Below are 22,304 nucleotides of genomic sequence, written 5' to 3' on the forward strand. Positions count from 1 at the left end.
TGAAAACATCAGATCAATAAAGCTATCAAACCCAACTGGCCGCACACTGACCCCTTGGGGCCACCACGGGTGACTGGACGTGCCACCACCCACCACCACCCTCTGCTGTGGTGGACCTGCTCGCCCAACCACTGAAGACCAACACATGGATGCCACCACGCTGGGGACACCTCAGGAACGGAGGTGACTGGCCACTGGTGGCCACTGGTGGCCACTCACCACGACTCTGAGCTTCTTCTTGACCCCGTCGCCCACGTACTGGTTGCGGACAGCCGCCTTGACCTCGATGTCCAGCAGGCCGAGCTTCAGGGGGACGATGACGAAGGACACGGTGCGCGAGGACTCGGCCTTCATGCGCAGCACCTGCTGGTAGCGCCTCTTGGCCGTGGAGGGGCTGCACAGGTCGGGGTTGTAGACCAGCTCCACACGCACCTGGACAGGTGACGGGGAGGTCACACGCGAGGTCTGGAGCAGGTGATGGCGTCCCCAAAAAATGTCCCCGACTGACCGTGATGTCGTGCCGCCAGTAGTTGTAGAGGATGGCGCGGATCTCCACCTGCTCGTTCCTCACCACCGAGTAGGGCAGGCGGAGGTCCATGAAGAACTCCTTCATCACTGTGATCTCGTAGGGGTCGGCCACGCACAGCCCTGGGGTTGGGGACACGTGGGGGTTTGGGGTTGGGGGACGCCTCATGTCGCCAAGGCAGCCCTGAGGTCTTCAGAGGTCCCTGGAAGTCCAGGGAGTCCTCAAAAGGTTTAGGAGATCCATCAAGGCCCACAGAGTCCTCACAAGGCTTGGGAGACCTCTTGAATCCCAAAGTTTAGGAGATCCCTCAAGTTCCATGGAGTCCCCCCAAGGTTTAGGGGATGTCTCAAGATCCATGGAGTCCTCCCAAGGTTTGGAAGATCCATTGAATCTCAAAGAATTCTCCCAAGGTTTAGGAGATCCATCAAGACCCCAGAGTACTCCCAAGGCTTAGGAGACCTCTTGAATCCCAAAGTTTAGGAGATCCCTCAAGTTCCATGGGGATCCCTCAAACCCCAAGGATGGCCACCAAGTTTTGGGGCAACTCCCTCTCAGATTTTGGAGATCCCTCAAATCCCAGTGAACTCCTCCAGGCTTTAGGAGACCATTCAGGTATCAGGAAGCCCCCACAAGGTTTGGGGACATTCCGTTGACCCCAGGAACCCCCTTGTCCTCCATGACCCCATACCTTTGGAGGGGGAGAGGCTGACGGCCAGGACCTCCCAGGTGGTGATGGAGTCCTTCAGGTACACGGGCAGTGTCTTGGCCGAGACTCTGGAGAGGACAGGAGTGACCAAGGGGGTCACGGTCCACCCCAGGCCAGGCTCAGGGGGTGTCACCACAGGAGTTCCCTGGTCCCCAGAGATGTCCCAAACCCACAGTGGGACCTCCCTGGTCTCCAGAGATGTCCCAAACCCACAGCTGGACTTCTCTGTTCCCCAGAGATGTCCCAAACCCACAGTGGGACTTCCTTTGTCCTCAAAGATGTCCCAGCCCCACAGACCCCCAAGCAGGACCAGGAGCTTGGAGATGAACCCTGAGTGGACCAAGAAGTCCTGAGGTTGGACCAGGAGGTTAGCAGTGACCTTTGTCTGGATTTGAGGTGACCATAACTGGTCTCCAGAGATGTCCAAGCTGGATAAGGACAGGGTGACCATGCCCAGGCTGGGCCATGGGGTGGGAGGGTGGTGGGACAGGAGGTCCAGGCTCACCCCAGCTCATTGGGTGGCTCTGTCAGCTGCTCCACCTGCCACAGCCAACTCTCGGGGAAGAGGCTCCGCGAGACGATGTCCGAGTCCGGCGAGAACGGATCGTCCTCCTCCTGGCCTGGGGGTGGTGGCATCGGCCTTCTCGAACGTGGACTCAGGGCTGCGACCCCTGAGCGGAGCTGGTATCACCCCAGCGCCACCCAGTGCCACCCCGGTGCCACCCCAGTGCCACCTCCTGTCTTGCCCAAGGTCACCCAACTGCCCCTCAAGTGTTGCCCAATGGGTTGTCCAAGGATGGCATAAGGAATGCCCGAGGGCCACTTGGCCTTCACCCAAGGAATGCCCCAACCCCACCCAAGACCCTCCCAACCCTCACCCAGGCTCCACCTGAGGAACACCCAAGGAATGCCTGAGGTTCACCTGACCTTCCCCCAGGGAAAGTCCAAGGAACATCCAAGAAACACCCAAGGAACACCCAAGGTTCACCTGACCTTCCCTCGAGGAAAGTCTAAGGAACACCCAAGGAATGTCCAAGGAACATCCAGAGAAAACCCAAGGAATGTCCAAGGAACGCTCAAGGTTCACCTGACCTTCACCAAGGAACACCCAAGGAGCATCCAACCTTCACCCAAGCTTTGCTCAAGAAAAATGCCTGACTTTCACCTGAGGTTCACCAAGGAACACCCAAACCCCACCCAAACCCCCCCCCAACCCTCACCCAAGCTCCACCTGAGGAACATCCAAGGAATGCCTGAGGTTCACATGACCTTCCCCCAGGGAAAGTCCAAGAAACACCCAAGGAACCTCCAAGGAATGTCCAAGGAACAGCCAAGGAACAGCCAAGGTTCACCTGACCTTCACCAAAGAACACTCAGAGAATATCCAACCTTCACCCAAGCTTTGCTCAAGCTCACCTTCACCTGAGATTCACCAAGAAACACCCAAAACCCACCCAAGACACTTCCACCAAAGCTCCAGGCGAGGTTCCTCCAACCTCCCCCGACCTTCTCCCACCCTCCATGAGCCAACACTTGCTTCTGGCCAGCCCGGTGCTGGGTGACAAGTTCTGCCGGTCCCGCTTGGCCTTGATGTATCTGCAGCAGTCGAGGAAGGCGCGGACGCAGGACTCGCCCTCCTGGATGTACTCGGTCCTCTGCTCGCAGCTGTGTCCCATCGGGTTGTCCTTCATCCCGTCCTCGCAGCACTTCTTCTCCAGCTTGTCCGAGTACTCAGCCGCTGCCGGACATTGGGACAGGGCTGGGACTGGCCCTGGTGGCTCGCAGGAATGGGGACATCTGGGATGGGGACACTCTGGTGGCTCGTGGGAATGGGGACATCTGGGGCAGGGACACTCTGGTGGCTCGCAGGAATGGGGACATCTGGGATGGGGACACTCTGGTGGCTCGTGGGAATGGGGACATCTGGGGCAGGGACACTCTGGTGGCTCGCAGGAATGGGGACATCTGGGATTGGGACACTCTGGTGGCTCATGGGAATGGGGACATCTGGGATGGGGACACTCTGGTGGCTCGCAGGAATGGGGACATCTGGGATGGGGACACTCTGGTGGCTCGTGGGAATGGGGACATCTGGGATGGGGACACTCTGGTGGCTCTCAGGAATGGGGACATCTGGGATGGGGACACTCTGGTGGCTCGCAGGAATGGGGACATCTGGGATGGGGACACTCTGGTGGCTCGCAGGAATGGGGACATCTGGCATGGGGACACTCTGGTGGCTCGCAGGAATGGGGACATCTGGCATGGGGACACTCTGGTGGCTCACGGGAATGGGGACATCTGGGATGGGGACACTCTGGTGGCTCACGGGAATGGGGACATCTGGGATGGGGACACTCTGGTGGCTCACGGGAATGGGGACATCTGGGATGGGGACATTCTGGTGGCTCGCAGGAATGGGGACATCTGGGATGGGGACACTCTGGTGGCTCGTGGGAATGGGGACATCTGGGATGGGGACACTCTGGTGGCTCACAGGAATGGGGACATCTGGGATGGGGACACTCTGGTGGCTCGCAGGAATGGGGACATCTGGGATGGGGACACTCTGGTGGCTCGCAGGAATGGGGACATCTGGGATGGGGACACTCTGGTGGCTCGCAGGAATGGGGACATCTGGCATGGGGACACTCTGGTGGCTCACGGGAATGGGGACATCTGGGATGGGGACACTCTGGTGGCTCACGGGAATGGGGACATCTGGGATGGGGACACTCTGGTGGCTCACGGGAATGGGGACATCTGGGATGGGGACACTCTGGTGGCTCGCAGGAATGGGGACATCTGGGATGGGGACACTCTGGTGGCTCGTGGGAATGGGGACATCTGGGATGGGGACACTCTGGTGGCTCGTGGGAATGGGGACATCTGGGATGGGGACACTCTGGTGGCTCGCAGGAATGGGGACATCTGGGATGGGGACACTCTGGTGGCTCGCAGGAATGGGGACATCTGGGATGGGGACACTCTGGTGGCTCGTGGGAATGGGGACATCTGGGATGGGGACACTCTGGTGGCTCGCAGGAATGGGGACATCTGGGATGGGGACACTCTGGTGGCTCTCAGGAATGGGGACATCTGGGATGGGGACACTCTGGTGGCTCTCAGGAATGGGGATCTCAGGGCTGTGGGACATTCTGGTGGCTCTGTGGGAATGGGGACCTCAGGGCTGTGAGACACTCTGGTGGCTTGCAGGAATGGGGACATCGATGTGTGGGACATTCTGGTGGCTCTTGGGAATGGAGACCTCGGGGGTGTCGGACACTCTGGTGGCTCTTTGGGACATGGGAAACTCTGGTGGCTCTCAGGGCTGTGAGACACTGGTGGCTCTCAGGGATGTAGGACACTCTGGTGGCTCTCAGGGACATGGGACATTCTGGTGGCTCTCTGGGACATGGGAAACTCTGGTGGCCCTCAGGGACATGGGACACTGGTATTGACTGGAACATCAGACATGGGACACTGGTGGCTCTCAGGGATGTGGGACACTCTGGTGGCCTGTGGGACAGGGAATGCTGTGGGACAGGGGACACTGGTGTCCCTCAGGGTCCTGGGACACTTTGGCAGCATCAGGGACGAGGAACACCCAGGTGACCTTGGGGACAAGGGACACCCTGGTGACCTCGGGGACAAGGAACACCCTGGTGACCTTGGGGACAAGGGACACCCTGGTGACCTCGGGGACAAGGAACACCCTGGTGACCTTGGGGACAAGGAACACCCTGGTGACCTTGGTGACAAGGGACACCCTGGTGACCTCGGGGACAAGGGACACCCAGGTGACCTCGGGGACAAGGGACACCCAGGTGACTTCGGGGACAAGGAACACCCAGGTGACCTCGGGGACAAGGAACACCCAGGTGACTTCGGGGACAAGGAACACCCAGGTGACCTCGGGGACAAGGAACACCCAGGTGACCTCGGGGACAAGGGACACCCTGGTGACCTCGGGGACAAGGGACACCCAGGTGACCTTGGGGACAAGGGACACCCTGGTGACCTCGGGGACAAGGGACACCCTGATGACCTCGGGGACAAGGGACACCCTGGTGACCTCGGGGACAAGGAACACCCAGGTGACCTTGGGGACAAGGGACACCCTGGTGACCTCAGGGACAAGGGACACCCTGGTGACCTCGGGGACAAGGAACATCCAGGTGACCTTGGGGACAAGGGACACCCTGGTGACCTCGGGGACAAGGAACACCCAGGTGACTTCGGGGACAAGGAACACCCAGGTGACCTTGGGGACAAGGGACACACCAGTGCCACCTACCCTTGGTGCCCTTGTACTCGGCGAGTGCCAGCGAGCGGCGCTTGCGTTTGGCAGGCTGGGGACACTGGACCTCTGGGGACAGAGGGGACACTGGTCAGGACCTCATGGTGTCCCAGGTGTCACATCCCAAAGTTCAGGGTCACCTCCCCCATCGCCGAGGTGCCACCACCTCCTACCTGACCGCTGGGGGGTGGTGACCTGGATGCTGGTGGTCAGGCTCAGGCCGGCGTCCGCGAAGACCCCGACGTTGTCCCTGCCACTGCCTGGCGTGCAGCCAATGTCACTTTTCTCCACCGTGTCCCAAACCTGCACCCACAGGGGACAGCTGTGATGGCCACCACCACCACTTGGGGATGACAGGACAGCTGTGATGGCCACCACCATCACCCAGGGATGATGGGGACAGCCGTGATGGCCACCACCACCACTTGGGGATGACAGGACAGCTGTGATGGCCACTACCATCACCCAGGGATGATGGGGACAACCGTGATGGCCACCACCACCACTTGGGGATGACAGGACAGCTGTGATGGCCACTACCATCACCCAGGGATGATGGGGACAGCCGTGATGGCCACCACCACCACTTGGGGATGACAGGACAGCTGTGATGGCCACTACCATCACCCAGAGATGATGGGGACAGCCATGATGGCCACCACCACCACTTGGGGATGACAGGACAGCTGTGATGGCCACCACCATCACCCAGGGATGATAGGGACAGCCGTGATGGCCACCACCACCACTTGGGGATGACAGGACAGCTGTGATGGCCACCACCATCACCCAGGGATGATGGGGACAGCCGTGATGGCCACCACCACCACTTGGGGATGACAGGACAGCTGTGATGGCCACCACCATCACCCAGGGATGATGGGGACAGTTGTGATGGCCACCACCACAACCTGGGGACAATGGGGACATCTGTGATGGCTACTGCCACCACCTAGTGACAACAGGGATGGGGACAGCTGTGATGGCCATGGCCACCACCCAGGGATGACAAGGATGGGGCCACCCCTGACAGACAACACCACCAGGGGACAACAGGGACAACCATGATGGCCACCAAAAGGGGACAGCAGGGACAAGGACAACTGTGATGGCTACCACCAGAAGACATCAAGGACAACCATGATGGCCACCACCGGGGACATCAGGAACAAGGACAATTGTGATGGCCACCACCAGGGGACAGTGGGGACAGGGACAGCTGTGATGGCCACCACCCAAGGATGCTGGGCATGGCCATGACCGTCCCTCGGGGACATCGAGGACAGGGCCACCCACCCTGGTCTGGGTGAGTTTGTTCTTCTTGCTGAGGACGAAGACCCCCTTGTCCACGGCCACCAGCCCCACGTGGGCCTTGTGGTCCCCCTCGATGCGCAGCCTCATCGGAGTCCCCGGCTCGTGGACGCGGTTGTCACCTTCTGTCGCCCCCTTCACCACCAGCTGCCACAGACACGGAGGTGACGTCCCCAGGGTGTCCCCAAAAGCCACTTTTGTTCCCCTCCCCAACCATGGGGGACATCAAGTTTGGACCTCCAGGGGCAGTTGGCGGCCACGGGCTTCATGTCTGGGCCATCACTGGGTCACCTGGGCTACCTGGGCCACCTGGGTCACTCAGGAGATGTCCAAGCTCCTCATGGAGTGTCCAAAACCACCCAAGTGACACCAAATCCCCACCAGGGGCCACCCAGGTCCTTCGATGTCCCCTCAAGCCCTTCCAAAGGTCCCCAAGGATCTCAAGGTCCCCCAAACCCTTCCAAAGGTCCCCCAGATCCCTCCAGGGCCCCCCAAGCCCCTCAAAGACCCCACAGATCCCTCAAGGACCCCCAGGTTCCTCAGTGTTCCCCCAAGCCCTTCCAGAAGTCCCCCAAGCCCCTCAAGGGTCCCTCAAGAGTCCCCCAAACCCTTTCAAAGGTTCCCCAAGCCCTTCAGCTGCCCCCCAAGGCCCTCAGGGACCTCCCAGGTCCCTCAAGGGCCTCCAAGGTCTCTCAAGGGCCCACCAAGCACTTCAAAAGCCCCCAGGTCCCTCAAAGCCCCTCAAGTCCCTCAAGGATCTCTCAAACCCCTTAAGAACCTCCCACATCCCTCAAGGACCCCCATAGCCCTTAAAAGCCCCCTCAAGGCCACCCAAGTCCCTCATGGACCTCCCAGGTCCCTCCAGGCCACCCAAGTCCCTCAAGGGTACCCCAAGCCCCTCAAAAGCCCCCTCAAGGCCACCCAAGTCCCTCATGGACCTCCCAGGTCCCTCCAGGCCACCCAAGTTCCTCAAGGGTACCCCAAGCCCCTCAAAAGCCCCCTCAAGGCCACCCAAGTCCCTCATGGACCTCCCAGGTCCCTCCAGACCACCCAAGTCCCTCAAGGGTACCCCAAGCCCCTCAAAAGCCCCCTCAAGGCCACCCAAGTCCCTTAAGGATCTCCCAGGTCCCTCAAAGGCCCCCCAAGTCCTTCAAGAACCTCCCAAACCCCTCAAGAACCTGTCAGTTCCCTCAAAGGCCCCCAAAACCCCTCAAGGACATCCCGAACCTCTCAAGGACCTCCAAGGTCCCTCAAGGGCCCCCCAGGTACCTCCAAGGCCTCCCAGACCCTCAAGGGTCACCTCAAGGACCACTCCAGCCACCGCCAAGGCCCATCCAATGTCTCCAAGACCCCTTTGACCCCCCTGGGGCCAGCAGGGGACACTCACAGTGCCCATGCAGGTGTCCTTGACGTCCACCCAGACGGAGTCGGCCACGATCTCACCGGGCAGGACGTAGTAATAGGCCACGATGCGGAAGGAGGGGATGAGCTCCGGCGTCACCGGCAGGGTCATGGTCACCAGGCTTTGGCCGGCCTCGTGCCGTTGCCGTCCGGCTCGGAGGATGCGTCCCTTGCTCATGATCTGCCGGAAACATGAGCTTGGTGGCCACCTGGACGTCCAGGTGGTCAAGCTGGAGGACCATCAGTCAAGCCACGGGTACCCACCAGGTAGGTGAAGAACGGGACGGAGTTGCGGACGTTGTTGTTGCTGGTCTTGAGGTGGAAGTTCACGGCCAGGTTGTCCCCGGGCTGCAGCTCGGTGGCGGCCACCGCCAGGTGCAGGAAGTTGCCCGAGTTGGCCTGGCTGCGATACGCCTGGGCCGTCATCTGCCGTGAGGCCTGGCGCTCTGGTGGCAACCCCGCCTGGGCCGTCCGCACCTGTGACAGGTGACACGGTGGCACTGGGTCAGCGGGGAGAGACGTGGGCCTGGGCGGGGTCAGCATGGAGGGCTTGGCCACCAAGAGGTTCCACAGAGGTCTTGGCCATCATGGAAGTGTGTTGGTTATCATGGAGATTTTGGCCATCATGGAGGTCTTGGCCACCACAAAAGTCTTGGCCATCATGGAAGTGTGTTGGTTATCATGGAGATTTTGGCTACTATGGAGGTCTTGGCCACTATGAAGGTCTTGGCCACCACAGGGGTCTTGGCCACCGTGGAGGTCTTGGCCACCATGGAGGTCTTGGCCACCACAGGGGTCTTGGCCATCATGGAGGTCTTGGCCACCACAGAGGTCTTGGCCCTTGTGGAGGTATGTTGTTTATCATGGAGGCCTTGGCCACCATGGAGGACTTGGCCATCATAGAGGTCTTGGTCACTCTAGAGATCCTGGCCTCTATAGAGATCTTGGCCACCGTAATGAGTTTGGCTGCCTTAGAGATCTTGGCCATTGTAGAGGTCTTGGCCACCATGGAGGTTTTGGCCATCATAGGGTCTTGGTCACCACAGAGGTCTTGTCTGTCATGGTCTCCCTGCCCCTCCCTGGTGCCTGGTCCTTGGTGGCCATCTCCATGGTCAAACTGACCATCTGCTACCTTGGATGTCTTGTCCACTCAACCGCCGTGGTCCCCCTGACCTTGGCCCTTGGCCACCTTCAATGTCTTGGCCACTTTTGTCTCCCTGGCTTTGGCCATCCCAGTTCCTGGTCACTGGTCACCCTGGCCACATGCCACCATGGACAACTGACCACTGTGGACACCTCCACCAGCTTCTTTGACACCTGGTCCTTGGTCACTCTCATGTCTTGGTCAACACAATTGAGTTGGCCACCATGGCCAGCCTGACTAGGCTGTCCTGGTCCTTGGCCAATAGTGACCAGGACAGCCCCGGTCCTTGGTCACTCTGACATCCTGACCACCACATCACCTCAGCCATGGGATGACCTCGTCCATCCGGGCTTTTGGCCAATGATGAGTGACCAAGATGACCCTTGACCACTACGGATATCCAGCCCATCCTGGTCCCCCAGTCCTGCTGTCCTGACCCTTGGTCATCACAACCATGGGTCACTCCAGACATCTCAGCCACCTCAACGCCCCGGTCACTTCTCCACCCCCTCGGCTACCCCAGCTGAGGTGACACTCACGGTGATGGGGACGCTGTCCTTGTTGGCCGGCATGTTGAGGACCAGCCTGGCCGTGCCATCGCGCTGGGTGGACACCTGGCCCTGGAAGCCATCGGCCTGGACGGTGACACGCGGCGCCGGGGACTGGTCGGGGTTGGTGACATAAACCTGGAGGGGACACCCGGGGGACGCGGGGACATTACGTGGGGACGTGGAGAGAGGGAATGGCACTGGGAAGGAGTGGTGGCACTGGGAAGGGGTGGTGGCACTAGGAGGGGACACTGGGAAGGGATGATAGCACTGGAAGGGGCACTGGGAAGGGGTGGTGGCACTGGGAAGTGATACTGGGAAGGAGTGGTGACACTGGGAGGGGACACTGGAAGGGACACTTGGAGTGGGTGGTGGCACTGGGAAGGGATGGTGGCACTAGGAAGGGGTGGTGGCATTGGGAGGGGACACTGGGAAGGGGTGGTGGCACTGGGAAGGGGTGGTGGCACTAGGAAGGGACACTGGGAAGGGGGTGGTGGCACTGGGAAGGGGTGGTGGCACTAGGAAGGGACACTGGGAAGGGGTGGTGGCACTGGGAATGGGTGGTGGCATTGGGAAGAGGTACTGGGAAGGGGCACTGGGAAGGGGTGGTGGCACTGGGAAGTGATACTGGAAGGGGTGGTCGCATTGGGAGGGGACACTGGGAAGGGACACTTGGAGTGGGTGGTGGCACTGGGAAGGGATGGTGGCACTAGGAAGGGGTGGTGGCATTGGAGGGGACACTGGGAAGGGGTGGTGGCACTGGGAAGGGGTGGTGGCACTAGGAAGGGACACTGGGAAGGGGTGGTGGCACTGGGAAGGGGTGGTGGCACTAGAAGGGACACTGGGAAGGGGTGGTGGCACTGGGAATGGGTGGTGGCATTGGGAAGAGGTACTGGGAAGGGGCACTGGGAAGGGGTGGTGGCACTGGGAAGTGATACTGGGAAGGGGTGGTCGCATTGGGAGGGGACACTGGGAAGGGACACTTGGAGTGGGTGGTGGCACTGGGAAGGGATGGTGGCATTGGGAAGGGGTGGTGACACTGGGAGGGGACACTGGGAAGGGGTGATGGCACTGGGAAGGGATACTGGGAAGGGTGGTGGCACTGGGAAGGGACACTGGGAAGGGGTGATGGCACTGGAAGGGATGGTGACACTGGGAAGGGGCACTGGGAAGGGGTGGTGGCACTGGGATGGGGTGGTGACACTGGGAGGGGACACTGGGAAGGGGTGATGGCACTGGGAAGGGGCACTGGGAAAGGGTGGTGGCTCTGGAAGGGGCACTGGGAAGGGACAGTGATACTGGAAGGGGTGGTGGCACTGGGAAGGGACACTGGGAAGGGACAGTGATACTGGGAAGGGGTGGTGGCACTGGGAAGGGACACTGGCACCAGGAAGTGGCCCCCAGTGACACGGGGACAGCTCACGGTCCCCAGCCCCTCTCAGGTGACACCGGGACATCACCCAGGGACCAACTTCTCCTCCACCCCCAACCCCAGCTGTGCCCTGTCCCCATCCTGGGACACCCCTGGGCCACCGCTGTCCCCAAGATGTCACCAACCGTGAGGTCAAAGGGCATCCCCGGCTTGAAGTACTTGGGGGTGTGGGTGAAGTGGATGCTGTAGGGCGACGTCACAATCTGATGCCACTACGCTGGGCCTCCACCATGTCACTGCCTGTGGGGACACCACCGTGGCCGTGTCACCTGAGGTCCCTGTCCCAGATGTCCCCCCATCCTCGCTGTCCCCCTGCCACCCACCATGTCACTGCCTGTGGGGACACCACAGTGGCCATGTCACCTGGGGTCCCTGTCCCAGATGTCCCCCCATCCTCGCTGTCCCCCTGCTACCCACCATGTCACTGCCTGTGGGGACACCACAGTGGCCGTGTCACCTGAGGTCCCTGTCCCCAGATGTCCCCCCATCCTCGCTGTCCCCCTGCCACCCACCATGTCACTGCCTGTGGGGACACCACAGTGGCCCATGTCACCTGGGGTCCCTGTCCCAGATGTCCCCCCATCCTCGCTGTCCTATGTCCCCATGCCACCCACCATGTCACTGCCTGTGGGGACACCACCGTGGCCGTGTCACCTGGGGTCCCTGTCCAGACGTCCCCCCATCCTCGCTGTCCCTATGTCCCCATGCCACCCACCATGTCACTGCCTGTGGGGACACCACCGTGGCCGTGTCACCTGTGGCCAGGGCTCCTTGTCCCCTGCCCAGATGGGTGTCCCAGATGTCCCCTCCCCATCATCGCTGTCCCCAACCCCACATGTCCCCCAGACGTCACATCGCTGCTGTCCCCACTTTGTGCCCCCATATCCCCCCAGTGTCCCTGTCCCCCTGTGTCCCCTTGCTGCCCCTGTCCCCCCATGTCCCCCCGGTGTCCCAGTCCCCCTGTGTCCCCCAGTGTCCCCCCGGTGTCCTGTCCCCCCGTGTCCCCCCCCTGTCCCTGCACAGACCTGACTCGGTGATGACGGTGACAGTGACATAGAGGGAGTGTCCCACGAGTTCCTGGGGGTTGGGGAAGCGCTCGCGCAGGTGCGCCATGGACAGCACCGGCCTCGGCGTCACCGTCTTGAACCTGGGACACGGGAACACGGTTGAGGACAGGGTTAGGGACAGCAGGGGGACAGCACAGCCTCGGCGTCACCGTCTTGAACCTGGGGACATGGGGACATGGTTGAGGACAGGGTTAGGGACAGCAGGGGGACAGCACGGCCTCGGCATCACCGTCCTGAAACTGGGGACACGGGGACACGGTTGGGGACAGGGTTTAGGGACAGCAGGAGGACAGCACAGCCTCGGCCTCACCGTCCTGAACCTGGGGACATGGGGACATGGTTGGGGACAGGGTTGGGGACAGCAACAATGCCAGGCTCACCGGGACAAGGTTGGGGACAGGGACAGTGCCAGGCTCACAGGGACAGGGTTGGGGACCCGGCTGGGGACAGGGACAGTGCCAGGCTCACTGGGACAGGGTTGGGGACAGGGTTGGGGACAGGGGTTGGGGACATGGCTGGGGACAGGGACAGTGCCAGGCTCACAGGGATGGGGTTGGGGACAGGGTTGGGGACAGGGACAGTGCCAGGCTCACTGGGACAAGGTTGGGGACAGGGACAGTGCCAGGCTCACTGGGACAGGGTTGGGGACAGGGACAGTGCCAGGCTCACTGGGACAGGGTTGGGGACAGGGACAGTGCCAGGCTCACTGGGACAGGGTTGGGGACAGGGACAGTGCCAGGCTCACTGGGACAGGGTTGGGGACATGGCTGGGGACAGGGACAGTGCCAGGCTCACTGGGACAGGGTTGGGGACAGGGTTGGGGACAGGGACAGTGCCAGGCTCACTGGGACAGGGTTGGGGACAGGGTTGGGGACACGGCTGGGGACAGGGACAGTGCCAGGCTCACAGGGATGGGGTTGGGACAGGGTTGGGGACAGTGTTGGGGACAGGGACAGTGCCAGGCTCACAGGGACAGGGTTGGGGACAGGGTTGGGGACAGGGTTGGGGACAGGGACAGTGCCAGCTCACTGGGACAGGGTTGGGACAGGGTTGGGGACACGGCTGGGGACAGGGACAGTGCCAGGCTCACAGGGATGGGGTTGGGGACAGGGTTGGGGACAGGGTTGGGGACAGGGACAGTGCCAGGCTCACTGGGACAGGGTTGGGGACAGGGTTGGGGACAGGGACAGTGCCAGGCTCACTGGGACAGGGTTGGGGACAGGGTTGGGGACAGGGACAGTGCCAGGCTCACAGGGATGGGGTTGGGGACAGGGTTGGGGACAGTGTTGGGGACAGGGACAGTGCCAGGCTCACTGGGACAGGGTTGGGGACAGGGTTGGGGACAGGGACAGTGCCAGGCTCACAGGGATGGGGTTGGGGACAGGGTTGGGGACAGTGTTGGGGACAGGGACAGTGCCAGGCTCACTGGGACAGGGTTGGGGACAGTGTTGGGGACAGGGACAGTGCCAGGCTCACGGGGGACAGGGTTGGGGACAGGGTTGGGGACAGGGACAGTGCCAGGCTCACTGGGACAGGGTTGGGGACAGTGTTGGGGACAGGGACAGTGCCAGGCTCACGGGGACAGGGTTGGGGGACAGGGTTGGGGACAGGGTTGGGGACAGGGACAGTGCCAGGCTCACTGGGACAGGGTTGGGGACAGGGTTGGGGACAGGGACAGTGCCAGGCTCACCGCCACGCGCCGCAGGGACTGGGGATGCTCTTCTTCTCGTCGTCCACCATGACCCCCGAAGAGGACAAAGGCCGTCCCGTCCAGACTCTTCCCGTAAAGGTACCTGGGGACAGCCACCGTGTCACCGTGTCACCCTGTCACCCTGTCACCCTGTCACCGTGTCCCCTGCACATCCCCATTACAGCTGTTCCTGTCCCCACAGGTACCTGGGCACAGCCACCCTGTCACCATGTCACTGTGCCACCATGTCACCATGTCACTGTGTCACCATGCTACTGTGTCACCATGTCACCATGTCACCCTGTCACCATGTCACCGGTGTCATCTGCACGTCCCCGTTACAGCCATTCCTGTCCCCACAGGTGCCTGGGGACAGCTACCATGTCACTGTGTCCCCAACGCATCCCCATCCCTGCCACCCCTGTCCTCACTCCGTGCTGTCACCCCATTGTCCCATGTCCCCATCCTGCCACCCCTGTCCCTGTCATTCCACCCCTGCCACCACCAATGTCACCAGTGTCCCCCAAGTCCCCATCCTGTCACCCTTCTGTCATCCCATCCTGGCCACCACCAATGTCCCCATGTCCCCATGTCCCCATCCTGCCACCTCTGTCCCTGTCATTCCATCCCTGCCACCACCAATGTCACCAGTGTCCCCAAGTCCCCATCCTGTCACCCCTCTGTCATCCCATCCTGGCCACCACCAATGTCCCCAAGTCCCCATCCTGTCATCCTTCTGTCATCCCATCCTGGCCACCACCAATGTCCCCATGTCCCCATCCTGCCACCCTTCTGTCATCCCATCCCTGCCACCACCAATGTCCCCATGTCCCCATCCTGCCACCCTTCTGTCATCCCATCCTGGCCACCACCAATGTCCCCCATCCTGTCACCCTTCTGTCATCCCATCCCTGCCACCACCAATGTCCCCATGTCCCCATCCTGTCACCCTTCTGTCATCCCATCCTGGCCACCACCAATGTCCCCATGTCCCCATCCTGCCACCCTTCTGTCATCCCATCCCTGCCACCACCAATGTCCCCATGTCCCCATCCTGTCACCCCTCTGTCATCCCATTCCTGCCACCACCACCACTGATGCCACCATGTCACACCCTGTCCCCCCCGCCCCATCCCCCACACAGGTGTGACCCCAGAGGGGACACTCTTGTCCCCAAAAAGGGGACACTTTGGGGTCACCCTGGCCAGGATGGACACCCGGAATCCTCCTGGCGGTCGATGTACAGGAACTTCTCCTCGGGCTCCAGGGCCACCTCAAAGCTCGGCAGCACTGTGGGGGTGACATCGGTGACATCAGCGGTGACCACCGCCACCCCTTGGGGATGGTCCCCCGATGTCCCCAAGCCCACCCCACCCCACACCCACCGTATTCCTTGACCTCGAACTGGGTGCTGAAAACCTGATCCGGAGAATCTCGAATTTGGCCGAAATCGTCCACATGCCCAAGCTGGAAGAGGTGACAGGGAGGTGACAGGGAGGTGACAGCCCCGCGGGTGTCCCCAAGCCACTGCGGGGGATGGTGACACCCACCTGACGACCTCGGGCAGGTTGTGGTTGAGGGACAGGATCCCGGTTTTCATCGGCGACGACACTGGCACTTGTTTGATGATGACGTTGTCGGGCGTCTGAGGGGACACGCGCGGCGTGGGGAACGGTGGCGCGGGTGGCACCCGCGTCACCCGTGTGTCACCCCTGTGTCACCCGAGGGTGTCACTCACCTTGACCTCCACGATGACGGTCTTGGCCACCGGCTGCATGAGGTGGCCCACGGTGAAGAGGCGGCAGAGGACTGGGAGGGGACACAAGGGACAAGGTGAGGGGACATGTGGGGACAAGGTGAGGGGACATGTGGGGACAGGGTGAGGGGACATGTGGGGACAGCCAGCACTGGGAGGGGACGTTGGGGACAAGGTGAGGGGGACACGTGGGGACAAGGTGAGGGGACGTGTGGGGACAGCCAGCACTGGGATGGGGACATTGGGAACAAGGTGAGGGGGGGACACAAGGGACAAGGTGAGGGGACATGTGGGGACAGCCAGCACTGGGAGGGGACATTGGAACAAGGTGAGGGGGGACATTGGGGACAAGGTGAGGGGGACATGTGGGGACAAGGGTGAGGGGACATGTGGGGACAGGGTGAGGGGACATGTGGGGACAGCCAGCACTGGAGGGGGACATTGGGAACAAGGTGAGGGGACATGTGGGGACAAGGTGAGGGGACATGTGGGGACAGCCAGCACTGGGAGGGGACATTGGGAACAAGGTGAGGGGACACGTGGGGACAGGGTGAGGGGACATGTGGGGACAGGGTGAGGGGACATGTGGGGACAGCCAGCACTGGGAGGGGACATTGGGAACAAGGTGAGGGGACATGTAGGGACAATTTGAGGGGACATGTGGGGACAAGGTGAGGGACACAAGGGACAAGGGGAGGGGTGAGGGGGGGACAAGTGGGGACAAAGTGAGCACAGGGATGGGGACAGCCAGCCCTGGGAGGGGACACTGGGGACTGAGAGGGGACACAGGGGACAAGGTGAGGGGACACGTGGGGACAGCCAGCCCTGGGAGGGGACACTGGGGACTGAGAGGGGACACAGGGGACAAGGTGAGCAGGGTCAAGGCAGGGGACACTGGGTCCCACTGGGGACATCACAGGGAGGTCCCCAAATGGGTGGCGCTGGCACCCCAAGGTGCCACCATGACCCTGAGGTGTCCTGGAAGGGTGACACAGCACCCCGAGGTGCCACCAAGTCCCCAAGATGCCATGAAGAGAGGAGCCAGCACCTCACGGTGTCCCCAGTGCTCCGAGGTGTCACAGGGAGGTGCCACCAGCATCCTGAGGTGTCCCCAACCCCCCACAGTGTCCCCAACCCTCAAGGTGTCCCAGCACCCTGAGGTGTCCCCATCCCCTCGATGTCCCCACAGTGTCACCCTCCCCGCGGTGTCCCCGCGGTGTCCCCAGGTGTCCCTGCGTGCTCACCGGTGGCCCTGGGGGTGTCCCCATGCCTGTGATATCCCCACAGTGTCACCATCCCCTCGATGTCCCCACAGTGTCACCCTCCCCATGATGTCCCCAGGTGTCCCCAGGTGTCCCCGCACACTCACCGGTGGCCGCGGGGGTGTCCCCATGCCTGTGATATCCCCACAGTGTCACCATCCCCTCGATGTCCCACAGTGTCACCCTCCCCGCAGTGTCCCCGCGGTGTCCCCAGGTGTCCCCCGCACACTCACCGGTGGCCCGGGGGTGTCCCCATGCCTGTGATATCCCCACAGTGTCACCATCCCCTCGATGTCCCCACAGTGTCACCCTCCCCGCGGTGTCCCCAGGTGTCCCCAGGTGTCCCCGTGTGCTCACCGGTGGCCCCGGGGGTGTAGATGGGCTTGTCGTTCTGCACGAAGATGTGGCCGCTCTGGAGGGGACACCAGCAGGACCTTCTCCAGTGTCACCGCGGCCACCCTCGCTGTCACCGTCACAAACTGCTTCCCCTGCGCCTGCGCAGCGACTTGGCCAGCACCTGCGGGGACAGGGGACACTGGGGACATCCACAGGGATAGGGGACACGGGGGACAGGGGACACTGGGGACATCCACAGGGACAGGGGACACGGGGGACAGGGGACACTGGGGACATCCATGGGGGCGGGGACATTTGGGACAGGGGCAGTGGGGACATCCACAGGGACAGGGGAAATTTGGGACCTCCACGGGGACAGGGAAATTGGGACAGGGGACACTGGGGACAGGGGACACTGGGGACATCCACGGGGACAGGGGACACTGGGGACATTCATGTGGACAGGGACATGGGGACAGGGGACACTGGGGACATCCACGGGGACAGGGGACACTGGGGACATTCATGTGGACAGGGACACTGGGGACAGGGGACAATCCACAGGGACAGGGGACACTGGGGACAGGGGACAGTGGGGACCTCCACGGGGACAGGGACATTGGGGACATTGGTGGGGACAGGGACATTGGGGACAGGGGACAGTGGGGACATCCACAGGGACAGGGGGCACTGGGGACATTGGTGGGGACAGGGGACATTGGGGACAGGGGACACTGGGGACATCCACAGGGACAGGGGGCACTGGGGACATTGGTGGGGACAGGGGACATTGGGGACATCCATGGGGACAGGGGATATTGGGGACAGGGACATTGGGGGACATCCATGGGGACAGGGGCTATTGGGGGACATTGGTGGGGACAGGGGACATTGGGGACATCCATGGGGACAGGGGATATTGGGGACAGGGGGATATTGGGGACATTCATGGAGACAGGGACACTGGGGACATCCATGGGGACAGGGGACATTGGGGACAGGGGACATTGGGGATATCTGTGGGGACACCTGAAGGTGACCCTCCCCATGGACATCAGGTGGGACCATCCCCAAGGACACCAGGAGTGACCATGGACCCCAGGAGTGACCATCCCTATGAATTCCAGGGGTGATCATCTCCATGGACCCCAGGAGTGACCATCCCCCTTGAGAGGGTGTGGCCATCCCCATGGACCCCAGGAGTGACCATCTCCATGGACCCCAGGAGTGACCATTCCCAAGGACACCAGGAGTAACCATGGACCCCAGGAGTGACCATCCCCCTTGAGAGAGTGTGGCCATCCCCAAGGACACCAGGAGTGACCATGGACACCAGGAGTGACCATCCCCCTTGAGAGAGTGTGGCCATCCCCAAGGACACCAGGAGTGACCATGGACACCAGGAGTGACCACACCCCATGAACACCAGGAGTGACCATCCCCCTTGAGAGGGTGTGGCCATCCCCATGGACACCAGGAGTGACCATTCCCAAGGACACCAGGAGTGACCACCCCCAAGGACCCCAGGAGTGACCACCCCCAAGGACACCAGAGTGACCACCCCCATGGACCCCAGGAGTGACCACCCCCATGGACACCAGGAGTGACCACCCCCAAGGACACCAGGAGTGACCACCCCCATGGACACCAGGAGTGACCACCCCCAAGGACACCAGGAGTGACCATCCCCAAGGACACCAGGAGTGACCACCCCCATGGACACCAGGAGTGACCAGCCCCATGGACCCCAGGAGTGACCACCCCCAGGACACCAGGAGTGACCCAGCCCCATGGACACCAGGAGTGACCACCCCCATGGACACCAGGAGTGACCACCCCCATGGACCCCAGGAGTGACCAACCCTATGGACCCCAGGAGTGACCACCCCAAGGACCCCAGGAGTGACCACCCCCAAGGACACCAGGAGTGACCACCCCCATGGACACCAGGAGTGACCACCCCCAAGGACACCAGGAGTGACCACCCCCAAGGACACCGGGAGTGACCACCCCCAAGGACACCAGGAGTGACCATCCCCGCTGTCCCCACCCCTGTTCAGGGTTCAGTTCCCGTTTCCCGTCCTGGGCGGTGACCGCTGGACAACGACCCGTGGTGGTGACCAGGGGGTGTGACAGTGACCGGGGGGGGGGTGACATTGCCCAGAGAGGGTGACAGTGACCAGAGGGGGGTGGTGACACCGTACCTTGATGGTGGCAGTGGCCATCATTGCCCTCGGCCGGGGCTCAGGGGCACGCGGGGTCTGGAACAGGACCTGGCGCTTCTGGGGGAAGTCCTGGACCAGCAGCGAGGCCTCGGTGGCCGTGGTCAGTCCAGGGCCTCCAGGACCACCTGCTCGTCTGTCTCCAGCCGCAGCACGGCCGGGGTCACCATGGTCACCCTGGGACACCGTGGGGTTGTCACAGGGTGCCGGGGGTGGCACAGCACCCAGAAACCCCAAAAATCTGTCCCTGTGTCATCTTGGGGACCTCAGAGCACCCAGAAACCCCAAAATCTGTTCCACCAAAACCTTGGTAAATCAGAGCACCCAGAAACCCCAAAATCTGTCCCACCAAAACCTTGGTAAAATCAGAGCACCCAGAAACCCCAAAATCTGTCCCTGTGTCACCTTGGGGACCTCAGAGCATCCAGAAACCCCAAAATCTGTCCCTGTGTCACCCATGGGTGGGGGATGCTAAAAAAGGGGATTCCATGAGGATTCCATGGATGGATGGGGGTGTCCCCATGGGTGCAGGTGGAGGTCCCATGATTGGGGGGGGGGGGGGTCCCTGGATTAGGGGAGGTCCCATGGATGTCTGGGTGGGGGTCCCATGGGTGAGGGTGGGGTTGAGGTCCCATGGATGGCTGGGTGGGGGTCCCATGGGTGAGGGTGGGGTTGAGGTCCCATGGATGGCTGGGTGGGGGTCCCATGGATGGGTGGGTGGGGTCCATGGTGTGGGTGGGTGAGGGTCCCATGGATTGGGGGGTGGTCCCATGATTTGGGGGGGGGGTCCCATGGATGGCTGGGTGGGGGTCTGATGTGTGAGGGTGGGGTTGAGGTCCCATGGATGGCTGGGGTGGGGGTCCCATGGATGGCTGGGTGGGGGTGGTCCCATGGGTGAGGGTGGGGTTGAGGTCCCATGGATGGCTGGGTGGGGGGTCCATGGATGGGTGGGGGTTCCATGGATGGCTGGGTGAGGGTCCCATGGATTGGGGGGTGGTCCCATGATTTGGGGGGGGAGGTCCCTGATTGGGGAGGGTCCCATGGATGACTGGGTGGGGGTCCCATGGATTGGGTGGGGGTCCCATGGATGGGTGGGGGGTTCCATGGATGGCTGGGTGAGGGTCCCATGGATTGGGGGGTGATCCCATGATTTGGGGGGGGGGGGGGTCCCATGGATGGCTTGGGTGGGGGTCCCATGGGTGAGGGGCGGGGTTGGGGTGGGGGTCCCCAGTCTCTCACAGCTGGGCGCGGCCGGGGGTCCCGAGCAGCAGCAGCAGCAGAAGCCGAGGAGGAGGAAGAGGAGGGGAGGATGAGGAGGGGGCGGCAGCGCCCGAGCCCCCATGGGCCCGCGGCGACAGCGACAGCGACAGCGACAGCGACAGCGACAGCGGCCGGGCCAGGGGGGTCCCCTTTATGGTGGCCCCGGTGGGTTAATGGGTAACCCCAGCCCTGCCCCCACCCATGGGTGGGGGTGGGGGGTGCGCGGTGGGGGGGTGGGGGGTTCCGGCCACCTCCGGCCACCTCCGGCCACCTCCGGCCACCTGCGGCCACCTGCGGCCACCTGCGCGGGTGAGGGGTGACCCCCCCGTGCCGTGGGGGGGGTGGCACCCGCTGCGGGGGAGGGGTCCCGCACCTTTGGGTGCCCCTGGGTGGGGGTTGGGGGGCGCGCCCCTCCCCCCCCCCCCCCGGGTGGGGGGAGGGGCTGGCGATCGTTCCTCATTTCGGGGAAGGCGCTGGCGAGGGGCCACCACGGGGCTTGCGACATCGGCGGGGACACCCGAGGGGGGGTCGCGACAGGGGGGGACACCAGGGGGACATCGGGGGACACCTGGGGACACCGATGGGCTGGGGGGTGGGGAGGGTCCTCCTCGAGACCCTTCCCCAATAGGTCGTGGACAGCTGGGTCAGCCTGGTGACACCTGAAAGGTCCAGGGTGACCTTCTGGTAGCTTTGGGAGGACTTGGACACCTGGGGTCCACCTGGACCTGGGCACCTGGACCCTGGACACCTGGGAGACCCCTGAAAGGACTTGGGTCACCTCCTGGAACTTGATAGGATCTGGACACCTGGGGTCCACCTGGACCTGGGCACCTGGACCTGGACACCTGGGTCCATCCTGAGACCCCTGAAAGGTCCTGGTGATCTCCTGGACACCTGGTAGGACCTGGACACCTGGACCTGGGTCACCTTGGTGACACCTGAAAGGTCCAGGGTGACCTCCTGGACCTTTGGTAGGACCTGGACACTTGGGGACCACCTGGACCCTGGCTCAACCCCAAACCCTTGGTAGGACCCCAACACCTGGGTCCATCCTGAGACCCCTGAAAGGTCCTGGACACCTGGACCCCTCCTGGGCCACCATGTCCAGACCACCTGGACCCTCAGACCAACATGTCCAGGCCATCTGGACCCCTTCTGCACCCCCTGGGCCACCATGTCCAGACCACTTGGACCCTCTGGGCCACCATGTCCAGACCACCTGGACCCCCTGGGCCACCACATCCAAGCCACCTGGACCCCTCCTGGGCCACCATGTCCTGGCCACCTGGACTCCTCCTGGGCCATCCCATCCAGGCCACCTGGAACCCCTGGGCCACCATGTC

The 22,304-nt window shown here is 62.5% G+C and overlaps 1 protein-coding gene across 1 annotated transcript in view; it reads right to left on the bottom strand.

Moving 5' to 3' along the window:
- The window catches only part of LOC137465675 (A.superbus venom factor 1-like), a 106,779-nt gene extending 85,313 nt beyond the window's left edge, over positions 1 to 21,466 (bottom strand). The window contains 27 exon segments of the mRNA XM_068177734.1: positions 220 to 432; positions 509 to 648; positions 1,215 to 1,300; positions 1,738 to 1,903; positions 2,770 to 2,970; positions 5,530 to 5,601; positions 5,706 to 5,835; positions 6,829 to 6,990; positions 8,231 to 8,425; positions 8,509 to 8,721; positions 9,928 to 10,074; positions 11,494 to 11,576; positions 11,579 to 11,608; positions 12,394 to 12,494; positions 12,566 to 12,594; positions 14,126 to 14,267; positions 15,343 to 15,415; positions 15,511 to 15,561; positions 15,564 to 15,592; positions 15,676 to 15,770; positions 15,864 to 15,934; positions 17,501 to 17,561; positions 17,563 to 17,637; positions 19,660 to 19,817; positions 19,820 to 19,878; positions 20,941 to 21,110; positions 21,335 to 21,466. Coding sequence (XP_068033835.1) covers positions 220 to 432; positions 509 to 648; positions 1,215 to 1,300; positions 1,738 to 1,903; positions 2,770 to 2,970; positions 5,530 to 5,601; positions 5,706 to 5,835; positions 6,829 to 6,990; positions 8,231 to 8,425; positions 8,509 to 8,721; positions 9,928 to 10,074; positions 11,494 to 11,576; positions 11,579 to 11,608; positions 12,394 to 12,494; positions 12,566 to 12,594; positions 14,126 to 14,267; positions 15,343 to 15,415; positions 15,511 to 15,561; positions 15,564 to 15,592; positions 15,676 to 15,770; positions 15,864 to 15,934; positions 17,501 to 17,561; positions 17,563 to 17,637; positions 19,660 to 19,817; positions 19,820 to 19,878; positions 20,941 to 21,110; positions 21,335 to 21,466 — 3,084 coding nt within the window.
- Positions 21,467 to 22,304: the final 838 nt, after the last annotated feature.

This window comes from Anomalospiza imberbis, unplaced genomic scaffold (assembly GCF_031753505.1).
Source record: "Anomalospiza imberbis isolate Cuckoo-Finch-1a 21T00152 unplaced genomic scaffold, ASM3175350v1 scaffold_101, whole genome shotgun sequence".
NCBI classification, from domain to species: domain Eukaryota; kingdom Metazoa; phylum Chordata; class Aves; order Passeriformes; family Viduidae; genus Anomalospiza; species Anomalospiza imberbis.